At 41.0% G+C, this 21,731-nt stretch overlaps 1 protein-coding gene across 1 annotated transcript in view; it reads right to left on the bottom strand.

Annotated features, from left to right (window-relative positions):
• LRP1 (LDL receptor related protein 1) overlaps positions 1-21,248 on the bottom strand; it is a 255,697-nt gene extending 234,449 nt beyond the window's left edge. The window contains exon 1 of the mRNA XM_075199407.1: positions 20,789-21,248. Within this exon, the coding sequence (XP_075055508.1) occupies positions 20,789-20,879 (91 nt within the window). The 5' untranslated portion in view covers positions 20,880-21,248. The remainder of the gene's footprint in view (positions 1-20,788) is intronic.
• Positions 21,249-21,731: the final 483 nt, after the last annotated feature.

The raw sequence follows: 21,731 nt of genomic DNA on the forward strand, positions 1-21,731 counted from the left end.
ACTGTGCTTAAAATACAAAATTTAAATTTTACCATTTGATTTATTAAATGCAACCAAAACCAAGTTCAGGTTGCAGTGAGAATGGCCAACTAGAAGGATTTTATGCTTTACTCTACACAAAAAACTAAAACACACATACACAAAAAAATAAATAAACAAACCACACAACACAGTCACTTCAGGATTTAAATTTCAAGCTACCAAAACTATTACATTGTCAATACTATTTATAAAAAAAGCTAAAGAAACGAAAAAAAAATAATTATCGGGCCAATCACCCGATAATCAACCGTTCAGCCAGATATTGCCTCAAGATCTTCATAGAGTTTACAGAGTCATGATCTTTTCAGCCGACTGTTGGGACAGTTGGAAGAGCACAGATCTGAGGGTAACTCTTGTAAAACATGTATAGTGACACAGGCCTTTTTTTCCCCCTCCAGTTGTAAAATCATTATAGATAACACTTTGGTCAGAAATTCTGTAGTGTGTACCCAGCCTAACGTAGGTTGTTTGAGTATATTTTTGAATGTAGAAAAGACCCAGTCCTCTGTAAGCGATACATACATCTCCTTCAATGTTTGTAATGGTGAGCTAATCCTTGGCTCCAACTGGCTACCGATCCCAGGTTTGTGGTACAGGACGCTTGTTTCATTGTTATATTGATTGTTTGAGTATAGAAAGAAAATAAATGTGAGTTGTATGAACTGTGTAGAGGGACAGTAATCAGGCAGAATACAGCAAGAAGTTTAAGGCGGCAATACTGGAATATGAAAAACCTGTATGAAGATATGCAGGGGAAAGTATCATGTATGAGAGAGATAATTCCACAGGCTGGGTATAGTCTGAAAGGAGCCCTGTAACGGTGAATGGAAACAAGTAATGAATGAAGATGAGAGGCACAGATCTTGGGCAGAGCTGAGAGACAGAGTTGGAACATACTCTAAGAAAAGGAAAGATTCAGGTTCAAGCAGTTTAGTTAATTGCTTTGTATTTAGACTATTTCACATGGAAATAAGTAACGTACAGGCACCCAATATATAGACTGACAAAGCAGAGCAGCAGGAGAATGTGTGGTACAGAAAATTAATCTAAACACTGCTGTCATAATGGATTGTAAACCCAAAATAGCCTATATTTTTTCCAAGAGAAATGGTATTGCTTGATAATAGCAGAGGGCTTCAGAATAGGCCTCATGGTACTCCAAGTGGTAGAGCAAAGGGGATCCGGACACTCATGGGGTAAATGCACAGCACTGCAGAATTAGTGGCGCTATATATATATATATATATATATATATATATATATATATATATATATATATATATATATATATATATATATATATATATATATATTTGTCCATGGGAATGAGATAAACTCAGTTCCAGGATGTAGTAGAAGAAGATTGTTGCGTGCAGTCTTCAGAGCTTGCACAACTGCCCTGTTTAAATGCAGATTCCTATCCCTTTGTAAGTGAGAAACTTAGAAAGGGAAACACAAATGTGTGTACATCAGGTGATGCATCCCTCTGGACTGATTTGCAAATAGAGTGTCTTATTTATAATGGCAGGCCCATGTGAGCACATTAATCAGGTTCTCAAAGGCAAACATGTGCAAAGAGGTATAGCAATAGCAAAGTAGCTTAGTACTAAAATGTGCATGAACAATCAAGTATTAAGAGGGGATAATGGCAAAACATACATGGAAGCTAGACAGATACTGCAGACAGATTAATTTGGATTGCAGGCGTTAACAAAGGAAATAATGGCAAGACATGATGCCATGTTTTGTCTCTTAATAACAGGGTGCTCTCGGAAGAGTTGCATTTCCTGAATGTTCTACACAATGAGGCAGTATGGATGTGCAAACCTGCATCTCAATGCGTTAGGACACAAAAGAGCTTCGAGGACATGACATTCTGTTATGCTTGTTACATAAAATATAAGCCACATGTTAGAGGAGGGGGAATTGCCATTCCCACAAACCAAACTCCACAATTCAACTAACACACCCATTACCACAATCTAGTTTTCTGAAGTTCCTTTGCAGTTTTTAGTATTTGTACATGACTTAAGTACCATCTAGGTATATGTGCACACATGTATTACACACTTAGGCAAGTGCAGGGGCTTAAAGGTGCCCAGAGTAACCCCTGTAGGCCAAGAATAATGGCTAAAAATATGAAGAAAAACTGAAACACTGACATTTAATCACTACAAAACAGCTTGCACTGGCTGCTCCTAGCAGAAAGTGTGTTTTGTAGACTTTCATTGTATGTTATAAAATAATATTCAGTTAAAATATTGGGCCTGAAAAAGAGGTGGCAGCAATTGTGTAAATCACAGGTGCAAATTGCATTCACTAAAAAAGTAGCTATTGCAGCATATGCAAAGCTACAAGGTACGGGCAGGTTTGCACCAGTAGCATATGTGCCCAATATATACCAGACATGCGGCACGTACATTTATGCTCGTGTTTATAACAATTTCTTTTGTTTGCAAAATACATATTCAATCTTCGGCATCAGTAAAACCTCAAAAACCTCTCTAATAAAAACGCATCAACTTCCCATTTCCCGCAGAAATCCAAAATATATGCTAATATATCAGCACTCGCAAACAGACAATCATAAGCGGTTCACCATTTCTGGCAACCATAATCATCCGTAGTTTGTATCTACCATTGACCACCCACAGATACAGCTTGGATGGGTATGGAGATATATATATATATATATATATATTCCCCCAACATGCCACTACTGTACTCGGCCAACATCAGAATCCCCCTTCCCTCCTCTCCAGGCTACAGCAGGCAAAATCTGCTAGAATCACGGAAATCTGCCTACGCGCATATGTGTGTGGACACCTTTCTTGGCATATGCAGAACAATTTAACGAAAGATATGCACGCATCAGGATTCAGAGAGCATAGAAGAGTATTTTGGTGAAAGGCAAAAGTTGGAATAACTTGTCAATGTTCTGCATTTGACCTTGATACTAGACCACTAGTTATCAAAGTGGTGCTAAAACCTAACAAATACTGTGTAATTTGTGGCCCACCTAATAAGAACACTTCAAGGAGCCTAGGAGTAATATACGTATTTGGGCAAGAGAGCTGCTGTATCACATAGCAACAGTTGGCAAATGTCCCCCATTATATTCACTTGTGCTGCTGTGAGGACATCCAGAAACACTGCACCGCCTCAGCAGCCACAGACCTCAGCCACTTGCTGTGTTGCATAGTAAAGGTCAAGAAATAATAAACATTGATTGCCATAGACAAATACACAGACTACAGAAAAAGGAACATAAGATAGTCCTTGAAGCCTTTTCTTGCAGCTATGGTGGACCCTGAAGCACCACCATCTATGCACACCTTATAACATGCAATGTTCTGGAGGGTAGGTTTGAGGACCATTGTACGGAGGCCATCACTGATAAATGTCAATCTAGACAGTAAAGTCCAATGACACAGGGGCTGATGTAAAGGATTGTCTGTATAGCGCTGTGTAACGTGGTGACGTTATATATAATAAAGAGGGAATACAAAATATGGTTATATATTTGTTTTTCCATAAGATGAAGCACCAGATCTTAAAGTTATATAGACATACACTCTACATTCTAAACTAGTTACATATTCCCAAAGTGCAAAGCAGCAATTTTAGAATATATATTTAAAATGAAGAAACTGTATGAAACATTCAATTTAAAGTTGCAACACTGAGAAAAGCATCTCAGCAGCCTAAATCTATGCATTTGGGAAACAGAGAAGCTTTGCCTGACAGATGGCTATTTCAGGCAACAAGCGAATAATTGATTTCCGGACGGAGCTGTACCCCTTCCAAATGCCAAGACTGGTGTAGTCATGTCTCAGTTTACCTATGAAATGAGACAGAAATGTGATGGCTTACTGTGCAATCATTTCCTCTCCTTGGCAAAAATAAGGATGTTTTCAACTTTCTCAGCTCTGCATACCCAAGTGTGAGATAATGTGGATTGTGACAGTCCTGGCATTTGACAGTCTACATTTTTCAAAGTTTCCATTATTAGCAATTTCTTAATAACGTTACTAAAAACAGTAATAAAACCCAATGCAATTTTACAGAGGCTGAAACAAGCACATGTGGCAAACTGTTACTACAGTGACCTACCCTAAACTCACACTCATCCATATATCCCAAATTTTTAACACAACCTTAAGATTTTCAGGTATGTTTCTAAACTTGTCCTCCCCCAGAGAAAAATAAACCCAATCTATTTTCAGATACCTCATAATAACCAGTCACGATCAGACTGCAGTGAAAATTGGCTTTAAAAGTGACCTCGATCACATGCCAAACTGGGTCATCGGCCAACATGAGCAGAACAGCGGATGCAGCCAAATTCCAGTCTGATCATATTGGATCATTGTAACAGGTTTGGATCTGGCCCTCCACATGTATGGAAAGACCGCTCGGATTTCAAAGATCCACTAGTTGGAAAACGCTGTTCTAGATCAATGAACTTTTATTCTATTCTATTAGTTGCGGTGGAAGCCTGAAAAAGCTGAAAGACAAAATGTAAGCGCTCACGACAAGGGCCCCTCTCTTAGTGTTTTCTTTATGTAATTATGCAGTTTTGCAGGCTTTAATTATGTAAATTTTGATATTTGTAGTTATGTAATTTTGTTATTTGCTCAAAGCTGTTGTGCGCGACGCTGCGAACATCTTGTGGCGCCTTATAAAATATAATAATAATAAATACATCATAAGTGTGTGTACATCAGTTGTAATTAAAAAAGCTGGTTATTCATAGCAACAAATCAGATAATTTTATTTTTCCTACAGCGGATTATCGAAGGAAAGCAAACATTTGATTGGTTGCTTTTGGTAACTTTTAATTTGCTCCAGTGTTCATAAATGTTTCTACTGGGCATTGATAAAGTTGCAACAGACTGAATCAAAATGAATCCATTTAATTTATCTAATATGCCAGTACCATTATATAATCTGATAGGAATACCAAATGTATTCTTTAAATAATCATCATCATCATGTCATCGTTGCAAACCCAAATTGACATTGACACATACATCAATATCAATTTCTTTAGAAGAGAATGCATGCTGGGAGCTGTAGTTCCACAACAGTTGGAGAGCCACATTTCCCAAGCATGAGGATTTAGGCTTTGCAATATATTTATCTGCCTGAAAATTTTCGTTTCTCTTCCTAATGCAGCCATGATTATTTTTAAAACCTGAAGCCGTGCCATTTTTTTTGTCAATGAAGGAAAGACATTCACAAGAGTTACATCCTGTGGCAGATGTACAAGCCCTTTAGAAAAGTACTGCCTGAGGAAGTTATTGCATGGAGTATTTCCTTGTCAAAACAATAAAAACATTGCTTAATACTTCAAACAAAGGCAGTCTCCCCTGAGATGGGTAATCCCTTGTATTTCCTCTGAGCTTGAGGACACTGGGCACATTGCCAACACAGAGTTTATGTCCAAAACCAACTACTTTGTGATGCCACCCCACATAGCTTTCTATAATAAGTTTAAATCATTCTATTATATCAAGTGATACATGAAGTGTAAAACCTGAGAGGTTTCCAGAGAGTACACGATTTGGCAGGTGACATATATAAAAGCTGGTGCATGGGGTTTAATATAAAAAAAGAAAAAGAAAAAGAAAGACAACAAGATCAGAGATGGGCAACAGACAGCCCCCAGTAGCAGGGTGAGCTTACACCTGCAGCCCTGCACCCTGACCACATTCTCGGTCTTCCACATCATGTGACCTCCTTCGTACAACGCAGCAAGGACATGCAGTACAGGTAATCATCGCAGGAGGAGTAAGAGGGAGTGTAGTCTGCACCACATGGTCTTCCTCCTCATGCCCCGGACTCCGTGACTATGTAAGCAAGTTTGTTAGGCGGATGTTAATAAAAAAATTATAATTGCATGTAGAGAGATTTGAGCAACGTGTAGAAGTCTAAAGGAAGTTGTGGCGTACTTGTGGGATCTAATGACATGTGGGGCAGTTTAGGGTTAGAGCAGTGGTTCCCAAACTTTTTCAGTTCGCGGCACCCTTAGAGTCTCCAAATTTTTTCAAGGCACCCCTCTAAAATAATTACTGAGCAGTCCTGTTTTAGAAGTAGTTGGGTCAAAAAATTGTAATAAGTATTTAGGTCACGACAGAAATACTTATTTAGTTGTATGCAAAAATGCCCCTCTGCATCCAGGGACACTGCCCCCTCTGCATCCAGGCACACTGTCCTCTCTCACGTTGCCCCCTCTGCCCTCTCTCACGCTGTCCCCCTCCTCTGCCGTCATTCTGTCCCCCTCCTCTGCCGTCATTCTGTTCCCCCTCCTCTGCCGTCATTCTGTTCCCCCTCCTCTGCCGTCATTCTGTCCCCCCTCCTCCTCTGCCGTCATTCTGTCCCCCCTCCTCCTCTGCCGTCATTCTGTCCCCCCTCCTCCTCTGCCATCATTCTGTCCCCCTCCTCCTCTGCCATCATTCTGTCCCCCTCCTCCTCTGCCATCATTCTGTCCCCCTCCTCCTCTGCCATCATTCTGTCCCCCTCCTCCTCTGCCATCATTCTGTCCCCCTCCTCCTCTGCCATCATTCTGTCCCCCTCCTCCTCTGCCATCATTCTGTCCCCCTCCTCCTCTGCCATCATTCTGTCCCCCTCCTCCTCTGCCATCATTCTGTCCCCCTCCTCCTCTGCCATCATTCTGTCCCCCTCCTCCTCTGCCGTCATTCTGTCCCCCTCCTCCTCTGCCGTCATTCTGTCCCCCTCCTCCTCTGCCGTCATTCTGTCCCCCTCCTCCTCTGCCGTCATTCTGTCCCCCTTCTCCTCTGCCGTCATTCTGTCCCCCTTCTCCTCTGCCATCATTCTGTCCCCCTTCTCCTCTGCCGTCATTCTGTCCCCCTTCTCCTCTGCCGTCATTCTGTCCCCCTTCTCCTCTGCCGTCATTCTGTCCCCCTTCTCCTCTGCCGTCATTCTGTCCCCCTTCTCCTCTGCCGTCATTCTGTCCCCCTCCTCTGCCGTCACTCTGTCCCCCTCCTCCTCTGCCGTCACTCTGTCCCCCTCCTCTGCCATCTGTCCCCCTCCTCTGCCATCTGTCCCCCTCCTCTGCCATCTGTCCCCCTCCTCTGCCATCTGTCCCCCTCCTCTGCCATCTGTCCCCCTCCTCTGCCATCATTCTGTCCCCCTCCTCCTCTGCCATCATTCTGTCCCCCTCCTTTGCCATCATTCTGTCCCCCTCCTCCTCTGCCATCATTCTGTCCCCCTCCTCCTCTGCCATCATTCTGTCCCCCTCCTCCTCTGCCATCATTCTGTCCCCCTCCTCCTCTGCCATCATTCTGTCCCCCTCCTCCTCTGCCATCATTCTGTCCCCCTCCTCCTCTGCCATCATTCTGTCCCCCTCCTCCTCTGCCATCATTCTGTCCCCCTCCTCCTCTGCCATCATTCTGTCCCCCTCCTCCTTTGCCATCATTCTGTCCCCCTCCTCTGCTACGATCCCTCTCACACTCTTCCCCGCGCCAGGCACCAGCCACAGAGAGAAGAAAGAACACAGGAACTTACCAATCCGCCGGGCGCCGGGACCCAGCAGCCTCCTCTCTCCCGCAGCTTTCACTGACGTCGATATTCAGTGACAGCTGCGGGAGAGAGGAGGCTGCTGGGTCCCGGCGCCCGGCGGATTGGTAAGTTCCTGTTTTCTTTCTTCTTTATAGGTCTGGCCCGCGGCACCCCAGTGACAGCGCCGCGGCCCCCCTGGGAGCCGCGGCGCACAGTTTGGGAACCGCCGGGTTAGAGGGTTCATTTTTTGGCAAGTGGGATTTTTGCATGGCAAGCAGAAGAAGCACGCAGATCATTTTGGGCCGTTAAAATGTTAGAGGGTGACACAGACACACACACACACACCTGTACTAAGTTGCCCATCACTGCACTAGATTCCATGTAGTGTTTTTCCAGTTTAGAAAATGAAAGCAGTGGGATATTCTACCTTTTCATGTGCACCAGTTTTCCTAAAAAGTCTCAAGATGTGTCTATCTTCTTGATTATTGAAAGGATAAATAACCACAATAAAAATTATGTGCATTCTGCAACATGAAATAATTGCACTGTTGCCGTCACCTAGTGATAGGTGTAGGTTGACACGCAAAGGCAGGCAGGAGTTCTAATAAATGGGACCCGTCATGTGCTCATTGCCAGTGAGAATATATATAATATATATATATATATATATATATATACACATACATACATACACACACACACAAATATTAGAATGGTATCGTAGAAATCAACTTTGCTCCGTGGACCTCAAAACAAAGAAAATCACAAACCAACTCAGTCAGCAGCAAATACCATAAAGGTCCATTAATGTATAGTAGGATTTGGCAAGTAAGTCTCTATAACAATTGGTTAGATGTACAGGCAAAACTTACAATACATTACCCTAAACGGGGTCCAGCATTTAAGAAGTAGCTACAGGTGTCACGGCAGTCATTTTCAGCATTATAGAAAGTATCTGCTAACATATGGCACTTGTTTATATACCTAGAACTTTTCAGCAAGAACTATGGACGGTCATGTAGACATATATAAAAAGGAAAGAAAAAAAAAAAAAAATGAAGGGGATAACAACATATCAGAAGTGCAATCAGAACTAAACGCAGCTCGGTGTACAGACAGGATATTCTGTCTCAACCTTTCACCAAAACAGATTCTATTCACTGTAAAAAAGTTAAAATAACTCAACATTTATATCACAAACAAGGTTGTGCTGCCCTGGAAAGCGCACAAATAAAGGTCATACAAAGTAACGCCAATGCAAGGACCTCTGCAGTGCCACTAATGGTAATGCTATTATGTAGAACAGCAATAGAGAGAACACGATACACTGAAGGACCGCATGGGGCTGCCCTCTAATCTTCAAAGGGGCCACACATTTCCCTTGCTCTCAGTGATTAATTAAAACAATACATGCAATGAATTTAGAGACACCTATACATAAGAGCACATCATCAGACATTTTATTGTAACATAAAACACGTGTCCCAATCTACCACAAACAAATCTGACATCAAAAGCATGAAGGAACTGCTGAAGGCCCAAAGGGACGCCTGTTGTCCATCACCGATGTAGAACATACTTGCCAACCTTATGTTAGCCGGGTCCAGGAGATCCTGGAAGACAGACGTAATGTCTGTTTTGGGTCTTTTTACAAGACCCCAAAAAAGCATTATATCACTGGGGGCAGGGCCAAAATGACATGAATTGCGGAGCCCCGCCCCTTCGGCCCGTACATTCCAGCTCTAATTTTATTGAAGTGGGCAGATGGCCCAGATGCGGGAGAATCACCAGCTCTCCCGGGAGTCCGTGAGACTTACCCAAATTTCGAGAGAGTTGGCAAGTATGATGTAGAAGGATCAGTGGTAGTATATCACGGGGCAGCAATGGCCCATCTACACAGATAGCCACATGGCATACAGTATATGTTCCATATGTGTCTGGGGAGGGTGAATTACAAAAAAAGAAAAATCAATCATATTCGTTTTCACCACACCTGAACACTTCCTGGTTACTAACAGATTAAATGGGTACCTAGATTCCTTTGTAAGAAGAATACATATACCTCTGCCCTACACGTGTGGTAACTTTTGGATCTGGAATATCACAGCGGACCTTAATGAACATATTATAACTGGCTTGCACCCTGCCATGCAGCAAACAGCTGTTATTCATGCAGACTTCAAAGGACTTACAGCTCATGCTGCCTTTCTCCAAAATGCCAGGATGTCAAGAAAGCTTTGCAGAGATTGTAATTCATGTGCTAGTCTGCAAGGGATAACACATAGCTGAAAAAAATAGCCAGCAGACTAGACATCCCCCTTTAAAGTGGAGGTGGGGGGCGGAAAAAAAGAAATTATCAGGAAAAGCATAGTCAGCATATGGACGAATAGTTCATGGAATTTTCCAGGGCAGAGAGAACTTCCTCCCATAAGACATAATATATTCAATATGCTTAAGTTACATAACTACGACTTATGTAAAAGAGCCAGTCAGTGAACTCTACACCACAGTTTACTGATATCCTCTAAATTTCTTGTATGTTTTAAAGGTAGTAATGGGAAACTAACTGATTATGAGAGATGTAGTGTCACATTATCATTAAACTAAGGACTAAAAGACACATTCAGGCTGCTCTCTGTCAGCCCGGAGGATATGTATCGAATTAGGGCAGCACGGTGGTTCAGTGGTTAGCACTTCTGCCTCACAGCACTGGGGTCATGAGTTTGATTCCCGACCATGGCCTTATCTGTGTGGAGTTTGTGTGGGTTTCCTCCGGGCGCTCCGGTTTCCTCCCACACTCCAAAAACATACTGGTAGGTTAAATGGCTGCTATCAAAAGTGTGTGTGTGTGTGTGTGTGTATTTAGACTGTAAGCTCCAAAGGGGCAGGGACTGATGCGAGTTCTCTGTACAGCGCTGCGGAATTAGTGGCGCTATATCAATAAAATGATGATCCCAATGACACAGACATTGTAGTTCATCCTATATAGTATGAACACTTGGATGATTGCCTACAGGGATCAGTATACTGAGGCGTTTCTGCTCATCACTGTAAAAATCTATTACATTTTCTTGGTTTTGTTTTGTTTTTTAGGCACTTCAACAACAGGATCTCTCATAGCAGCCTAAGAATCCTTTTGTGACTCATCAAAATCTGTTACCAATTAAAATTAATTCAGTCCAAATTTTAGGGCCAGAATTGCATAAATAAACCAGTAAGTCTTGTCTTTACTGTACAGTACAACATTTTGAAGATGAAGTTTGGATTTCCTTCCTTTGTAAATACACTTAAATGAATAATATTATTTGCATCATCAGTGCTTAGTGATGACAATAAATATGATTTTAATCAGTGGTCGAAGTGGAAATTTAGAAGTGGCGGTATGAAAACTATAAATGTAAATTATGGACAGTTAAGAAACAATGCAAATCTAAGTATTACTATAAAAATGTAGGACAAGACACCTTTACATTATGTGCCATGTACTGGGATGTCTATATTTCTTATAATAGGATGTAGATTATTCACCATATAATAGAGTAATGCGAATAGATGTAGAAGATGTAGAATACCTATTTTACATCCCCTCCAACATTGCGTTTTTAAATAAGCTTGAGGTTATGAGCGCCTGTATTCAAATCCAAGTGGATCTGAAGATACGTATCCATTTGTATCTGGGTAGAAGTACGCTCTGCCTAAACAGTACTTGGTGTATAACAGAGGACACACTGCAGGATACGCACATGCATGTGTGCAATACCAAGTCCCATCGGAACACATGCAAAAAAATAAAAGGAAATGACCAACTCCTAATACTATAATCATTACCAAATGTGTAAAAAAAAACTTTTTACATTAAATACATAAATCGGGGTGTTCTTAATGCGTTTCTCTTCCTCGCATACCCATCTACTGTGCCATCCAGCGGCACGCATACATGTAGTTTTTAATACAAAAGTCGATGCCACGACAGTCATCAGTATCAGTCGGCATTTACACCTACCTTGTAGATGGTGCAAATGATACAGCTAAACTACACACACTTCTGAGAAACAGACCTTGGGTCAGCGGCATCTGCACGACCCTCACTGCACGCGTCGGCGCGCCCCCACGTCGGCACGCCCCCACTGCACACACGTTGGCACGCCCCCACTGCACATTGCTTAAGCTCATCCACCCCTTCCTCCCTCGCTACGCCCTTCAAGTCGCAGGCAGTAGTCATTTGCGGTCAGACATGAATTGCATGGATTGTGTTCATTGGCGTTAATTCAGTTTCTGAGTATGCGCAGAGCCATCTCACACAAGATACGGCACACAAGAGGAATCAGGCCCCAAGTGACTTGTATGAGGCGATCCTCATATTGAGGGGAGCACTGTATTACTTCATATGGCAGCCAAGCTTTCAAAAAGAGTCATGTGACAACATAGCGCTCAAAATACAAGCCTATATTTTCCAAATATTCCTGAGAATAAAAAAATAGAAACACAAAAACAATGTCTGAAATTTAGTTAAAAGTCCTCTTTATTGCACATCATTCTGGAATAAGGGGACAAGGGGAAGTATTGAGCAATTGGTTTGCAGTCTCCGAGCAACAGAAAAGCTCAACTTAAATCAGAGGAATCTTTTGTTTTGCCCTTTCTCAGCAACATTTTACCTATGTTCTTGTTTGTAATGCATAAAATTGTGTTTAGGAGACAGGTCTACTTTTTGTGAGACACACACACACTATAACTACTGAACCACAGGTCCAAGGACAATATGCCAGCCACTGCTGCTGGACAAGGTCATGACATATCTAGGCCCAATTAGACGTATGTGCATTGAACAACAACATGCTGATGCCATACATATCTTTGACAAGGAAACTGTCCCTCCTCTCTGGGTACACAGAATTGTAGCCTTTTTTAGTTTTGAGACATTAAAAACCCATGCTGCATACCAAACCCTTTAAGTTTACAGAAATCCATATTAGAACCACTGGACATTACCAAGGAATTTGAGGACCACAGAGTAGACCCGGGTGCCCTCTCATATAGAGGAGATGAAGAATACATATATCTGGCATTTCTAATGACTGCACCTACCCTGTACCTTACACCAATCCCACCAACCCTCACACCAGCATTATATTCTACTAGCAGAAGTACCGGAAGAAACTGGAAATCGGGCAAGAATGTGTCATGGTATAAGTGTCAACTAATTACATTTTCCTTTGATGGGCACATGGTTTATGTAAGCAGACAATATGTGAAACACCATACTGATAGCTTTTAAAATCTATTGTCAAAGACATGTGCTAGCAAAGTGGGTTTTGTGAGGGAGGGGTAAGGGAGGCCAATCCTGTCAATAAGACTTAGTCACAGATGAGCAACACTGATAACAGTGACCTTGTTGCCTGTGTACCACAGATGAACAAATAATGAACGGAATTTTTTAAAAGAATCAAAATTACTAAAAAAACAAAAAAAAACAAAAACAAGACAGCTTAGGGGGAAAGGTGTGGTTTTTACAAATATAATTAGATTGTAAGTGACAGAAGTAATGACTTCATAGGTCAAATGTACCCAAGTACTTCAGTTCTGAAACTGAAAGGAAGTAAAATAGACAATATACACATACAGTCTCCCATTTAAGGATACATTATTATCCATTATTTTCAACGTGCCAACATGTAATACAACACCATACCAAATAAACTAGGACTGAAATACTGTCTGCAGTTACAAAGTCTACAAATGGAATATAGTTGTTTGTGCAGCACAGGACCACCTCTCAAGGCAAGAAAATAAATAAAACCTATGTAAATGGATTACATTACTGCTGAAGTATTTCCTGTGCTTGTCAGAATGTAACAGTGGGTTCTACGTTGCTCATGCTGATTAAAGACCAATTGATTGGCCTCTTGTCTTCTGGACCACTTAGCTGCAGTGCTCCTATATTTATGGATTCTGTTTGCTATAAAAAGAAAACAATAATACGTGTGCATATTGTCTCTATAGACTTACATGCAGGATCTCTCTTGAACAGTCTACCTATCATTGTTTCCTGAGCAGGCTATATAAAGTGTGCTCGGAGCACTCTGGGAGAAGCAATTGAAGCCTTCTTAGCAGGAATATCAGGTCTTGGGCAAACTGGAAGCAACTCTTAAGCAGGTCTATGTAGCCAGTGGCTCTATAGCATTTGGACGGGCCTGAGCAGGACAGGTCACATGCAGTTCTCCAGCTGGTCCAGCAAGCCGTGCAGGACAGTAAAATAGCCCAGATGAATTTGTTGAAGGACAAATTAAGAGCATAGGATGGTATTAATCTGCACATCTCCTTATGTTATGTTGTAAAGTGAGGAGTCACTTTCTTCGCTGCCTTGGAGTGAGTGTTTCAAAATCATCAAAAATATGTGTGCATGAAACCTGGGTGCAGTAGATGGGATTGCATAGGTTGTATGAAAATGTGTACAAGTATATTCTTAATATGAAGATACAAGATAAAATAAACATAAATTAAATTTGTGTTGTATAAATAACCCTTGAAACTGCAGGAATGAGCCTTATACACTGTATACTCTACAGAAATTAACCTATTTAGTAATTAACTTCTTATAGAAACCTGTGTCTACAGTTTTTCCTGCTCTGCACAGTGGCATGATCTGAAGGTAAATCTGACCTTTAAACCTGGAGGTTTTTATAGAAATAGGAGGTAAAATTACAGGGTGTGGAAGTCAGTTTGTTTGTTTTTTTTGGTTTCCTTCAAGTTGTTGTGATGTGGTAAAAGGGACGCTTGGAGCCTGCTAGGGAAATTATACAACCAGCTGTACCCTAAGAGAAAGCTGGCACCAAGTTCTGGTAAGGCCAGCCTGGGCATGTCCATGAAATCATCAACATACAACAACAGGTAAGAAATTCCAAAATTAGGATGTAAGTTTTGGCAAATTAAGAGTTTTAGGGATTAACGTTCAGTTTAGAAAACCCAGCAGTCAGAAAGCAGACACTTCTTTATCCTCCGACACTCAACCTACATATATTTGGAAGACATGCAAATTAACGCTTACTTCATCCATCGGATCTGTCCAAAGAGAGTAAAACAAAATAACAGTTATAAAATGACATTTTCCTAATGCAAGGACCTTTCCTTTCACGACAGCAAAGCAGGCCTCATGTGCTTGTAGTGCTAGTGTTAGAGACAACAACTAAAAAGACAAGTAAGGATTTCCTGTAACTATATACAAACAATAGTAAAAAAATATATCAATATTTGAAGTTAACAGAATGAGGGACGCAGACATCAAGTTTATTCAAAGTACATCTATCTCACCATTACATTCAGCAATGAGCTGGAACTTAAATACATATTAAAGAAAAAATAAATATCAAAATATTTCTCACTAGTTCTGGGATAGGGATTCCTTCAAGGGACAGAATCAGCTTTAATTGAGCTCAGAATGCTGTAAAGATGCCATCTATCCATATCTTATAAGCCACCAATCTTTATTTCATATGTATCCTACGACCTAGGCAACCCCAAACAGTTTGCCTCTTGTAAATGTGATCAGGGCATAGAAACACTGCTCAAATTTCACATATAGATTTTGCTAGATTATAAATTTTAAAAAGTTATTTTAATCACTGAAAAATAGATCGCACTTAAAATACTGCAGGAAAACACACTCACACAAACTCTGTGGCATTTAAATAAACATTTTTCCCCAAGTCATTGTCTTTCATTGAGCGCCAAACCTCGTTTTCTATTCAAAGCAATTGTATTATTTTCATAAACAATACTATAGATACATCTTATCTTGGCCCAGTGTGTTTCATTATTCACTTACTTACACAAGTGTATCTGTATGTAAATATTTAAGCATTTGCTCACTCCTTAGTATACAGCACTTGTGCAAGATAGGGAAAGCATAATAAATACCACTTATGTGATTACAAAATGTCCCTGTAAGTGTTAATGTTCGGGAGTGGACGAGATTTCATTTTAATCATTTGTTTAAATATAATCCAATCACTGGGGTTTTTTTTTCGTTTTGTTTATTATTATTGTTTCTTCAAAACTTCCCAGTATCATTTTAAGGTTGCTCACTGCCTGCTACCATATTTTTTTTTACCAAGTCCATATCAATCATAGACAGTGCCCCACATCTATAAGTTACTTTGTTAGCCGCAATGTATATTACCATTTATTGAAAAAATACCAAGCTCAACTCATAAAAGGAGGTACATTTTATTTAAAAAACAATTACTTCACATAAACTCATTTAGCGCTGGACGTATGCAAATCTTTTTTGGTGCAAGCCATGAAGTTCCATGCTAGCCAAGGTGTGTGCACAAACAATGCGTATGCATATGTCCAACTGTAGGTTTTTGCATATTGTGATCTTGCACCACCTTACGCCTGCAAAGGCGAATAGGGTCAGGAAACCATATGCAGAGTTTAGTTAGGACGTGTTCACATAATAGCAAGACAATTAAACATGGATGTGTCCGCCAGAACGCCTTTTGAGAGGCGCACCTCTTGTAGGTGCAATGAGGATGACTACCAGCAGCACTATCTGGCTGCTTCCGTTTGACTGACTGCATATTGACAGTACTTAAAGTATTTGGTCTGCTGTAGGAATAAAGATTCCCAATTGATTGATGTAAACAAGAGATATGGAGGCATTTGTTCTTCATTCCTATTTATATGGAAAATGCAACAAATGCGCATTTATGAATAACTGTCAAGCCAGATTATATTCTCTTATGTATTATAGAGCAACACGGTGGCTTAGTGGTTAGCACTTCTGCCTCACAGCACTGGGGTCATGAGTTCTATTCCTGACCATGGCCTTATCTGTGTGGAGTTTGTATGTTCTCCCCGAGTTTCTGTGGTTTTCCTCCCACACTTCAAAGACATACTAGTAGGTTAACTGGCTGCTATTAAATTGACCTTAGCCTTTCTGTCTGTGTGAGTGTGTTAGGGAATTTAGACTGTAAACTCCAATAGGGGAGGGACTGATGTGAGCAAGTTCTCTGTACATATAAATATATAGATGATGATCATGATTACACACTTCATTAGTATGCTGTGCACAAATAGTAGGTTAATCCACCCATCTTTAACATTAACACTGTCAAGGCACATCTCTGTTCTATTGTCGGGAGAAAGTATATGCCTGATGCAAAACCTACTGTTTATGAGTTAGATGCATCTTGAGACGTATCCGACTCAATGTATGTATGCCAATATGCTTTTATTACAAGTCTTTTCCTACAAACGTTCAGAGTGCAAATGTGTCCACCTCCACCAGAGTTTGTTTTAGGCTTTTATTTTGTTTCTTAGTATCACAATGCGTCTCATCATCAAGAAAATGGAGGGGGACTAAAGAAAAATAAATAGGATATTCTATTTTCAGAGCACCTTTTCTAACAAGCTGGCAAGCAACTTCTTGCCACATACACAGGTCAAGCAGACTTGTCAGAAAACGTTTATGCACCCAAGAATACATAATCACTAAATGGCGACCAAGCACGGAAAATATTTTAAAATATGAGATATGTGGACTATTGATCGTAATTTACCCACATTCTCTGCATTCTTCAGCAACAGGCTGCGCCACTTTATTCTTGCCGACTACAACTATTTGGGGGTACTTTTATCTAGGAGAGCTATTGCTGGCCACGCATGGGGCATTAAGCAATTAGACTAATAGTGCAGAATGTGTGCTCCCAAAACAAGCCCAACAGTAATTTGATCTGAATCAAGAAGATTGATAATGGCCCAAGTGCATTCATCTTCCAACCACACTAACAGTGATGCAGGAAATGCTTTGGCCGTGCCCTAGAATGCCGGATATTTTCCAATTTGGCCACGTACAAGTGTGGCTAAATTGGAAACTGATCCTGGCACATTGGGCCCCTGTTTGTTCAGCATAATATGCACTATGAACCCATTCACAGTGCAGGTGCCATCTCCTATACATCTGAGCTTGTTCCGATACCCGCTCTCTGGGGTATTTGACGCTACCCTGGGGCAGGGACTGAGGTGTCTACATAAAGCTCTCTGCAAAGCCCAGTATAGGCTATATAAATAACAAATATATTAAAACCATTGACTACTTTGCCTCTATCAGGGATTACAATTCCCTCCATAATAACAAAATCGTATTAAGTTTGTTCAAGTTTGAACCTTGTTCACAGAGCCTCAAAGTAGAACTCTCATTATCATTCACAGATAAGAAACAAACATTATCTACAATGTGGTGGATTTACAAAGCTGAAAACGTCCAAAGAAAAGCACAAAATACTCTTTGGCTAAAAATTGCCACGGTGCAGCGACTTTGTAGTAGTTTAATAGGCCTCACTGACACATGCAAATGATCAAAGAGAAGATTCCTCAGGTAGGGAAAGGAGGAAGGGAAAAAAAAAAAATAGTCATAGCTATCACGATCCTGCAGCAGAACACAGCTGCTGCCTCAGGATTGGCTGCTACTTTTTCTTAAAAGTGTTGTTGCAAAGTTGGGAGGTTCTGAAGCATCAGGAGTTACTTCTTCCTGCAGCCAAAGACAACAAGTTTGTCCTCTCCCAACACACACCAGTTAGATCATAGCCCTAGTTTGCACTGGCCTAACTGCTGGCATTCCTGGCCTTTCAGTGTAATGAGGATGTTATTTCCAGCACAAATGCTAAGGAGGTAGAGATATGATGTCATGAGGTGGGGGGGGGGGGGCTTTATTTTATTTGGCCAAGAAGTACAGCTGATTTCCTCTAATATCAGCACATCCAGCCAAAGGAATGGACCCCTTACTAGTACAACACCATTTGTATCTGCTTGCTGCAGAAACATTTTAAACTTGAATCTTACTTGCACATCCACAGCTGATATTTTTCCCTTGCAAAGCATTTTGTGAGCAGTTTCCCCATTCGACACATTTCTAACATGCAATACTCTAGATGGTTGAATAAAAGTTACTACATTGTGAACCCAATATATTAGAAGTCTTAGGTTTTATCAAGTAAGGACATTGTTTGTTATAAGTGGATGTTTTATTGGTTGTTCTAGTAATTGAACAAATAAAAAAATAAAAACAAATAAACACATCTTTCCAGAGTGTCATTAGCCCAAAGAAGTGATCAACTTTGCTTGAAACCATTACCAACAGCGGCGCTCAGTATTTCATCAGCCAACTATCTTTCAGATGTGGTGGGGAGCAGCCATAAGTGCTCGTACGTGATATTAATAGGGCATCTCTAGGACAGGAGGCTCATGGACATTCATTAACAATGATATCCCTCCTGAGTGAGCTGGAATAGCGGAGTAAGTTACTTGTGTGCAAGACATTCCCATGCAATGGAGACTGAGCGCTTGCAGAAGATTTCATGTATAGGAGGATAAATCCATATGTTACACATTATACATTGTAACTGCGCTGATTATTGGTTTATCAAAAAAAGTTATTATACTGTATTGCAGGCAACTAGAACAATCTCTTCTAGTAGTTGATGCTGTGTGGTTTCCATAGCCCATATACTGCATCTTTATGATGATTATTTTACTTTTCAACCTATAAATCTGGTTGCCTTTGTTGATATTGGCCATTTATCATGTAGGTAAAGAACACTGGTTTTATGGGTATATAAAAACTTGTACAAAAGGGGTGAATGAGGGGGGCTGCACACATTACTTAGAATTAAGTGACTGGGTTACTAATACAGAGTAACAAAAAAATTAATTGATAAGGAACACAAACTTCATATGGTAACACAAGCCAAGAGGTTTCCAGTGGTTGCGCTCACATCTGGTTTGCAAACACATCATTCTCCCATGAATCTCCTTTGCCCTTCCTGCCAGTGTTAAATGCCATGTCACGCACTGAGAGCGCACTGCAGCCTCGCTCAGTGAAGGAAACCACTGCTGTGCTTGCAGATGAAGTCTGTAAATTGCAATGGAGATGCCTCCACAATGTCAGCCTTGTTTTCTTGAGCAGCCCCAGCTTTTGAATAAATAATTAAAATGAGGGAGGGGGATAAATCCCAGTGCATACATATGCATAGAGTGCACAAACATAACTTCACATGGACACACAGTATAATATACAGTAATGTATTTTCCTTTACTGCAGTGCTAAGCATCAATGAGCACTAATAAAGGGCCCATTTCTGAGTACAGATTTTGCAATTTCACATATGGAAATCAGATCATCATTAGAGTCATAAATACCAAAGCAGAATATAGGCCTTTCAGAAAACTATATGACCAAGGCAGTGTATTTCAGGCTTAAGCGATTTCTATTTCATATAGGCTGTGATGCATATAATTACATGCAAAGCACAACAGGACATCTGCACCTAGAGACAATTTATATGAAAAGCCTAAAAGTTGTCATAATAATACAGCAACAGGTAATACGTAATTCTGGTATTAAGCGGTACGTAACTACAATGCCCACTGCATGGTGTTAAAATTCCAACTCATTACAAGGAAACACAGGAGAGGCTATATTATGCATATGATAACCAAACATTTATTATACACCTTTATGCAGCAAAAATAGGAATCACGCAGGATGTGCCTGAAACTGTACATTTGCAATTTGGGTACATATTTCTGAAACCTACAGATAAAAAAATGGCTTTGATTGAAAGGCAGACCCTTAAGAAAAGGAATCACCCATCCCCCCTAATAGCACCTTTCTAAACAAATCACATCCCAATGTTACAGTAAAAACCACAAGGGATCTGATACCTTATCAGATACAAGGACAGTGGAAATCATTACATATTCCAAATGTGTTAGCAAGTAAACCCTCCATTGATAGTGGGGCCTTCCTTTCAGTGTCACAGCTTCTTTCCCCCCACTAAAGGTACAGGGACAATGGGAGTGTACGATATTACACCGTGAACAGCAACTTTACAGGAGAAATATTATCGGTAGATGATCTTATTGCACAGACAGAACTGATTATATTGTTGCATGGAATCATTCCGGCCGCTCATTCAAGGCAGGAGACAGATACAATTAGTATGTTCTCCTGCCACAAGCTTGTGCACACATATCAAAGTCAGGGTTGACTAGACAAGTGTGGTGCAGCCATGCTATGCTGCACATTTCTTCCATTGCAATCAGTTACAAGGCCTGCAGCGAAAAAGGTGCAATAAAAAGGAGACAACCCCCCTCCCCTCTTTCTCCCTCATCTATACCAAAGCGGTTAGTGTGAGAATGGAAATGACAAGGTTGTACTCACCATCATTGACAGACGTTGCATGGACATGCAGGACGCAAACCAGAAATCCCAGAGCGACAACAACTGGAACATCTGTCCTGAAAGACGGCATTATGGGGCGAAGCACTAACGGGGAGTTAAAAAAGATGGAGGGGAGGGGGTGCCTTTTTCACTGACTGGCCTCCGCCCGCCAGGCTCCCTCCTCCACTTCTTGATACCTAGTCACCGGCAGCCAGAAGGGGGGAAAAATCACAGCTCCCAAAATGTGAAAGATTAGACCAAAATCTGTATTCCAGTATTGGGGAGAGGTGTGGGGGGGAAATGGTGGTGGAGGGGGGCGTCAGGTAAGGGGAGGCATGCAGTCTCTGCTCTTCTTTTCTTCCAGCAGCAGAGCAGCAGTCTTCCAGGGTGTCCCCCTGATCATGAGGGGCTGAGGAATCCAGCAGTGTTTTTAATGAGAGGGGGAATGGCTGGAGAGTATGTGTGGGAGAGAATGAGGGAGGGGAGGTATAGAGAGGCGGGATTGGCGTCTCTCCCCTCCTCTAGCCCTGGCTAGGGGTGTTGTGTGAGTGTCAATAGACAGCAGTGATCATGTCTCATAAATAGCATGTTTGTGACAGCCTTCCGACACTGAATAAAGTAGTGAGGAATAGAACCGGACCAGCAGCGTATGAATCCAGTCGCCCTCAATAGCCAAACCAAAGACATGTAAATATCTGCCAGGGTTCACAGCTGAATCAAATTCCCATACCACGGCTTGGAACGCTGAAAAGATTGTGGGATTTGTGTGTCTTATACAAAAGATCTATAGTATCCTACTTTAGAATATTATAATTATCAAACATGTTGCATTTTTTTTTTATTACTACTTTTAGTAACTGCATGTTTGCTTCACTGAATATATTGATTGAGGTTGAAATCTGCATTTTAATTACTCTAAATTTAAGACATGCATCTACTCTTC

Source organism: Mixophyes fleayi, chromosome 2 (genome assembly GCF_038048845.1).
Source record: "Mixophyes fleayi isolate aMixFle1 chromosome 2, aMixFle1.hap1, whole genome shotgun sequence".
Lineage (NCBI taxonomy): Eukaryota > Metazoa > Chordata > Amphibia > Anura > Limnodynastidae > Mixophyes > Mixophyes fleayi.